Raw genomic sequence first — 7780 nt, 5'->3', positions numbered from 1 at the left:
GGAGGAAAGGCATGAACTGGCCTGTTGATAGCATAATAGTTTCTGGAATCTTTTCAGTCAAAATGCCTTCTGACTGAGACCTGCATAAATTTTGTTCAGTGATCACATTTATATTCGAAGTAAAAATAGTGAATTCAGAAAGATACAGTGATGGATATGTAAATGAAAATGCTGTAGTATAAACGTTTTCATATCCTTGAGTAGATTTCCTCTATTATTTTTTGAAAATTGACAGTTGAAAAATTTTGGGCATAAATTCTTAACAGCAATTTTGTCTTGCTTTTTTCTAACTTTAGATCACAGTAAGTATTCTTAAAATTTGAAGGGAGACATAAGTTCTATTAAGGTGTATCTGTGAACATGTATCATTTGATAATTTTACAAGTAATTCAGAATTATTGTTAATGGGATTGATGGAACAAAAATAATTCATCATAATTTGAGGTTGTAGTTATAAAAATCATTGATTTTGGATTTTCAGGAAATAAAAACATCTTTTCTTATTTAATAGTTATGTATCTTTTTAGAATCTACAATATTCTCCTTTAAAGTGAAAACATTTATTTGTGATTATAATTAACATCATTAAAGAAGTAATTAAAGATTAATTGTTTATTTTAAAGTTTTGTGGACCATAAGTGCAATATTTTACATTGGATTTGCTCAATTAATAAAAAAGATTAAAAACAGAATTATAAATAGACTCTGGGGCCAAAATCTTATCATGTACTCATGAACTCAACTGTAATACTTCCTCTTAATTAATTTGATCTTTTTGTTCTATTTGCCTAATCTGAAATAAACAGATAATAGTACTTTTGTAAATTAGGTAATAGTCATGTGATGTTATATAAATCCATCTATTCAATCAGTTACATTTCCTAAAACTGTAAAATATAAAATAATATGAAGTTTAAGAGATAAAACAATTATTAGAAGGCCTTTAAACACTTATGTACAAACACTTTTCTGAAATTCAGGCTAAGTATTGCATTTAACTTCTCCACATTTTAGGACTGTTCACTATGAGTGCCTGTAACCCTACAAATGAACCTGAGTTCATGCTTGTGGGACTGACAGATTCCAAGGAGATTCAGCTGGTCCTCTCTGTTTTGTTTCTCCTGATATACATGCTCACTGTCTTGGGAAACATAGGTATAATACTGATCATTCATCTAGATGTCCAGCTCCACACTCCGATGTATTTTTTCCTCACCCACTTGTCATTCCTTGACCTCAGTTATTCAACTGTAATCACACCTAAAACCTTACAGAATACGCTGACCTCCATAAAAAATATTTCCTTCATGGGATGCTTCACCCAGTTGTATTTCTTTGCCTTCTTAGCAGGTTCTGAATGTTTTATACTTTCGTCAATGGCCTATGACCGCTATGTAGCTATCTGCAACCCTCTACACTATCCAGTTATTATGTCCCCTAGGCGCTCATATATTCTCATCACTGTGTCCTACATCGTTGGAGCTATAGATTCCTCTGCCACTGTCTTTTGGTTAAGCACACTGGATTTCTGCAACTCCACGGTAATTCATCACTTCTTTTGTGACACATTCCCAATTTTAGCTCTGTCCTGCAGTGATACCTATAATGCAGAAGCCACAATATTCGTTTTAGCTGGTTCCACTCTATTGCTGTCGCTAATCACGATATCCGCATCCTATGTATCTATTCTCTCTACAATTTTGAAGATAAATTCTTCTTCAGGAAAGCACAAAGCCTTCTCTACATGTGCCTCACATCTTATAGGAGTCACTGTTTTTTATGGTACAATGATCTTTACTTATTTAAAACCAAGTACGTCCTACTCCCTGGGAAAGGATCAAGTAGCCTCCGTTTTTTATACTATAGTGATTCCCATGCTGAACCCACTTATCTATAGTCTCAGGAACAAAGAAGTGAAAAGTGCTGTTGTTAGAGTTATGAAGAAGAGAGAGTGCATCCAGAAACTAAAATAATACAGTTGCTGAATATTTATTTTTTTTCCTTCTATTAAGTTCTTCAGCTTTGCTCTTGGCACAAAACTGAAGACTTGTTTCTTCTTTCTAGTTGTGTGGAATCTCCCCTAGAAAAATATAGTTTGGGCATATCTCAGAATGGGACTTTAAAAGTCTATGTCATAATTGGAAATTAAGACATTCACATGAAACCAATGCTTTAAATAATTCTGTTCAATGTAATATCAAAACTATATATTTGTAATTCTTAAGCTTATATAGAATTTAATATGTTATGAAACATCAGCTTTTGATTTCAGAAAACATATTTGTGGAATATTAACAATTTCTAAATTCATCTTTTTTATAATATGAAATAGCTCATTATATGTCCTTCTTTTAGCAAGTGAGTAAAATTTAAATCTCAGTTTGCTCATTTCCACAAAACAAATAGTAAGTCCATGTCAATGTGTTAACAAAAAAGGATGTGACAATGAAGAAACTGAAAGTCTCTGCTGATTAAAATGTAAAGACATTGCTAAACCTTTTTGTATAATATGCTTGGAGGTTACTCACAAATATTCAACTGTTTTTTTTCCAATTAATTTAATCACAGTTAAATAGCTTTAAAGAAATAAAATCAATAGTCCTCAAACTTGGTCTTATGTTAAATTAGTGAAGGAAACTAAATCATAGAAAAATGGTATATTGTAATATTAAAGACAATATGAAAAATAGTTATTAAAGAAATGACACACTGTTATGATTATTTATATCTGTGCCCATGCTCATCTTAATTAATAATTTCATTGCACATATGAAAATGTATGAAAAAGCACTAAGTAAATGTTTCCCCTCCATATTCCTTTGCAACTTTCCTTACTCACTTAAAATCCTAATAATTGATCATATTTGTCATTACAAGTCGTGAATTGAGTGTACTCTCAGTGTGTGGACAAGATGTTACTTCTTAACGTACATTTCATTAGAGTTCATATCTCATAAACACATTAAGTCAGAAGTCTGAAAGCAGCAATAACCCCTGTATGTAACTGCTAAACTTCTAACAGTTGGATCATTTGTGATAAAGCAAGTAGTTTTTATTTCCTATGCTGTTGCCCTCTCTTTATCTTATTACTTTACATTTATAACTTTTTGAATTAATTGATTGACAGAGATTTCTGTGCATTATCAAAAAGAAATTCTCTAAGACATGATATTAACAATGAATTCATGTTTTCTTGTAATCAAGAATATTTTCAAATAAAGTAATAAATTTATTTTATTTTTATACTTATATCAATATATCAAACAATTTTGTTCAACGTATCTTTCTTTAATTCAAACTTCATTTAATAAAATGTAGTTCAGTGTCTGGAGATATGACTCAGTGGTTAATAGCACTGCCTGCTCTTCCAAAGGACACAAGTCCAATTCATAGTGAATCATATGGCAACTCCAAACTTTGGTGCAGGTTCCAGTTGATCTGACACTCTCACAGTCTTATAGGCAGGCAAAACACCAATGCACACTGAAAAAAAATTTTTTTAAAGGAGGATTAATAAGTATGTAATCCTACTCTCTAAGCATTTAACTTTTTTGTTGATCTCTTATAATTTTATAAATATGAATTATACATTTATATATCATTTTTCTGAACTATACATTAATTATTAGTTTACACCTATATTGATTATCATTAATATTAAAGAATTTTTATTTTTAAAAAATTTAACTCTCCAGTTTATTCAAATATTGAAGACATGTATATTTACTTATTTTAATATTTTAAACTGTGGCATAATACTATATCATTATATCGACAGTCCATAAAACATATTATTGTCTTTTTTTCTCTAAGAATGGTGCTGTCTGCATTCTATATTATTATTCTTATTGATTTATATTCATGCTTAGTAATAACACTTTATTAAACATTTATAATTCAATTTTTGTTGTTTGTTTATTTTAAATTTTGACTATGCCTCATTTCATATATTTTCTTCATAGTCACTATATTTTTATTTCTAGTATTTACTATGAATTAATTTTTGAATAAAATTTTATCAGTCTATTATGCATGCAGATCTAACTCAATGGTTTGTAGTAGTATAATATATTGATAGGAATATGACTCCATTACAACATTCAACTTTAAGATAACTACTGCAGATTTTACTCATGCCTTCAATATTTATTTTTACACATAGAACAAGTGCTGCTCTCTTATTTGGTCAGGGAAATCTCTGTCCTCTATGAGGCAACAGTTAATGCAGAGTAGGTGGCTGCAGCATGCTCATTCCTAAAGTGCACATCTACAATGTATCCAGCATACTGAGACTGCAATTGTATTCCCTCTGCCAACACTGCCTTGTACTTTCCTGCTCTTTCCTTAATCCCAGCTAGCTCCTATTTTCCTACTAGTGTACGCACCCTGTGTGTATATGTGTTTGTAGGTTTGCGGTCTTGTGCAAGTTGCCACAGCTATTGTATGCTCATGATTGTGATACCCATGACACAAGCAAACATGTGTTTCACATTACTCTTCTAAATCTCACAATGTTGCCTGTCTTTCACAACATTACCTGGGCTTCGTAGGGAGTGATATTGAAGTCTTATTTAGGACTGTGTACTCAACTATTACTCTTACTACTGTGTAGTTTAGAATCTCTGAATTAACTGTCATCTAATGGAATAAGAAGCTTCATTGATGAAAGCTGAGAGTGGCACTAATCAAGGTGAATAAATAATCATACATCTCTAGAAGGCAGATGTCCTGTCATTTACTTTATAAATTTACCTTACTTTAGTCCCGTGTACTTTTATGACTAGAAAACTTACACTGTATGTGTTAGCAAAAGTAGCCAGAAAAATTTGAAAGCTCATGTACCCTATTTTTTTCATTAACTTACTTATTTATTCACTTTATATCCTGATCATTGCTCCCCTCCCACCATCTACCCCTCATACAATCCCTTCTCTCATTCCCATCCCATTCTCCTCTGAGAAGGTAGAGGCCTCCCTGGGTATCCCCAACCCTGGCACATCAATTCTCAGCAGGGCTAGGTATATCCTCTCCCACTGAAGCCAAACAAGGCAGCTCATTTAAGGGGAATGTATTCCACAAATAGACAAAAGCTTTAGAGACAGCCCCCACTTCAATTTATGAGGAAACCACAAGAACACTGAGCTGCAATTCTGTTGTGTTGGGAGGTTCAATGTGTGTATGTTCTTTGATTAGTGATTCAGTCTCTGATGTCTCTCCAAGGTCCAAATTAGTTGACTCCTGGTTTTCCTGTAGAGTTCCTATCCTGTTTGGGGACCTCAATTGTTCCCCCAACCTTTCCATAAGAGTTCCCAAGCTCCATTCACTGTTTGGCTGTGGGTCTCTGCATCTCTTTCAGTCAGCTGCTGGGTGGAGCTTCCCAGATGTGTATCCTATTTTTAATAGTGTTATATGTAGTCATGTAGCATATATGTAGCTTGGTGTTTATGTGGGTCCCATAAAAACTGCACTTATCTGACTTGCAGGGCGGGTTGGAACCCAGGTAGAGTAGGTGGTGCTCTGTGATCTAGCTGAAATGTGAACAAATAAATAAATTAATGGAAAAAAAAAGATTGCTACAAATAAATTCACAGCAGAGCTCATAACAACCTCAGTTTCTTCTAATATGACCCACTGCACATTTAATAGATGGGAGTCCAGAGGAAGCTGATAATCCTTAAGTAACAGATAATATTAATTTTAACAAGTGAAAGACATGAGACAATAAAGAATAAACAATTACATATGTGGCTATCTCTTTCTTTTTCTTTCTAATAAACCCATATGTTATGACTCAATTGAATTATAAAAAACAAAGCAAACTCTGGCTTTGTGGACAACAAAAAATTGTGAAAATTATTTAATCTTATTTCAGCTGTCTAATTTATAATAAATGATTAAAACATTTACATAATACAATTACATAAGAAAATCTACACTGCACTTAAAATAGTGTATGTATAGGTGCTATATAATTTAATTTCTAGATAATTACATATTATATCTTCCATGGATACTATCCTTTAATACCTTAGCCAACTGAGTAGAAATGTGATCACACAGTAAACTGAGGTTACAACTAATATTTTTTCATTTTTATTTAGATATTTTCTTTATTTACATTTCAAATTTTATCCCCTTTCCCCATTTCACCTCCCCAAACCTCCCTATCCCATTCCTCCCCCCCCCCCCCCCGCTCACTAAACCACCCATTCCTGCATCCCTCTCCTGACATTCCCCTACACTGGGACATTGAGTACAAGACCAAGAGTCTCTCCTTTCATTGATATCCTATAAGGGCATCTTTTTCTACAAATACGGATGAACTCTTGAGTGCCTCCTTGGGTACACTTTTGTTGGTGGTTTATTCTTTGGAGGCTCTGGGGTTACTGGTTAGTTTTTCTTAGTTCTTCCTTAGTTCGGGTTGTTGTTCTTCCATTGGGGCTGCAAACCCCTTCAGCTCATTGGGTCCTTTCTCTAGCGCATTCATTGCGGACCATGTGTTCAGTCCAATGGATGGCTGGCTGTGAGCCTCTGTCCCAACCTGCAGGACAGTGGACAAGGACTTGGTGGGCACATAGAAGAGAATGGGGGACAAGAAACTGACAGCAAGTCAAGAGGTCTGATCAAGCTGACAATTTTTTTTCCACAAAGTTTATATAATCATAGGAGCAGGAATGAGCATGGAGTGGGGTCTCTTCTTCTCTGAGTAATGCTCCTATTCCCAGGAACCGGATATGGACTGCATAAACAGTTCAACAGGAAGATCAGGACAATTAGGGGCAATTAGGTACATATCCATAAGATTTATAGTTATTTATTCTCCACTGACTTCAAGATCTATGTCTATTTATACTCACCTGTGCTAGTACTTTCCCGCAGAGGACAAGATTTTGTGCCAGTGAGCACTTAAGGTAGTAAATGTTCAAACAAGGTCACTCCTAACAAGCTTCCACTTCTGAGTTCATCAGGCACTGGCAGAGTCTCTCAAGAAACAGCTATATCAGGCTCCTGTCAGCAAGCACTTGTTCACATCCAAAATAGTGTCTGGGTTTGGTAACTGTATATAGGATGTATCCCAGGTGGGACAGTCACTAGATGACCTTCCCTTCAATTTCTGCTCCAAATTTTGTCTCTGTAACTCCTCCCATGGGTATTTTGATCACCCTTCTAAGAAGTATCCACATTGTGGTCTTCCTTCTTGAGCTTCATGTGGTCTATGAATTCTATCTTGGCTATTCCGAACTTCTGGGCTAAAGGACCAACATTTTATTTCTTGATTCTAATCAAATTGTGTTTCATTAGAAGATTAAAACAGGGGAATTTCGCAACTGTAATGATAGTTTCTTGGGTCATGATGCTAATATAAAAAATTTAAAAATATAGATCTAATTGAATCTACAAAACAAATCATATTATATGAAATAGCAAGATTACCTATTTCATTATGACTCTGGATCTCAAAAGCTCAGATTCAAGTTTTTTTTTTTTTTTTCAATACTCACCTACAAAATAACCTCTATAAGGCCCTTGATATAAAAGAGACTCAATTCTACTTTTCTGGTATTTATGCTATATTTTCAAATATAATATAACATATAGGTTTTCTCTCATTTATTTTCTAAATAGGGATTTCATCATAGAGTCTTGGACATATGGCAGATGCTCTGTTTTTGGCCTAAACATTTTTTTCTTTTATTTTGATTAATTGCTACAGTTTGGCTTGACATTTCATTCCCCTCATCTTATCTTCTTGAGAATCTTGAGTTATAAACCTGAAGCA

General features: G+C 33.8%; 1 protein-coding gene across 1 annotated transcript; it reads left to right on the top strand.

Annotated features, from left to right (window-relative positions):
* The first annotated feature begins 1025 nt into the window (after positions 1-1025).
* Positions 1026-1973, top strand: Olfr1098 (olfactory receptor 1098). Its single transcript, NM_146845.2, has one exon. It carries the CDS (start codon positions 1026-1028, stop codon positions 1971-1973), a length of 948 nt encoding a protein of 315 aa, NP_667056.2.
* The last annotated feature ends 5807 nt before the right edge of the window (positions 1974-7780 follow it).

Source organism: Mus musculus, chromosome 2 (genome assembly GCF_000001635.26).
Source record: "Mus musculus strain C57BL/6J chromosome 2, GRCm38.p6 C57BL/6J".
In the NCBI taxonomy this organism is placed as follows: domain Eukaryota; kingdom Metazoa; phylum Chordata; class Mammalia; order Rodentia; family Muridae; genus Mus; species Mus musculus.
Note: the sequence above shows the minus strand (reverse complement) of the source record. Positions and strands in the feature narration are given on the sequence as shown.

What these genes read in the sequence shown, in the direction of transcription:
- Olfr1098 (NM_146845.2), top strand. Translation starts at nt 1,026, where the DNA reads ATGAGTGCCTGTAACCCTACAAATGAACCTGAGTTCATGCTTGTGGGA.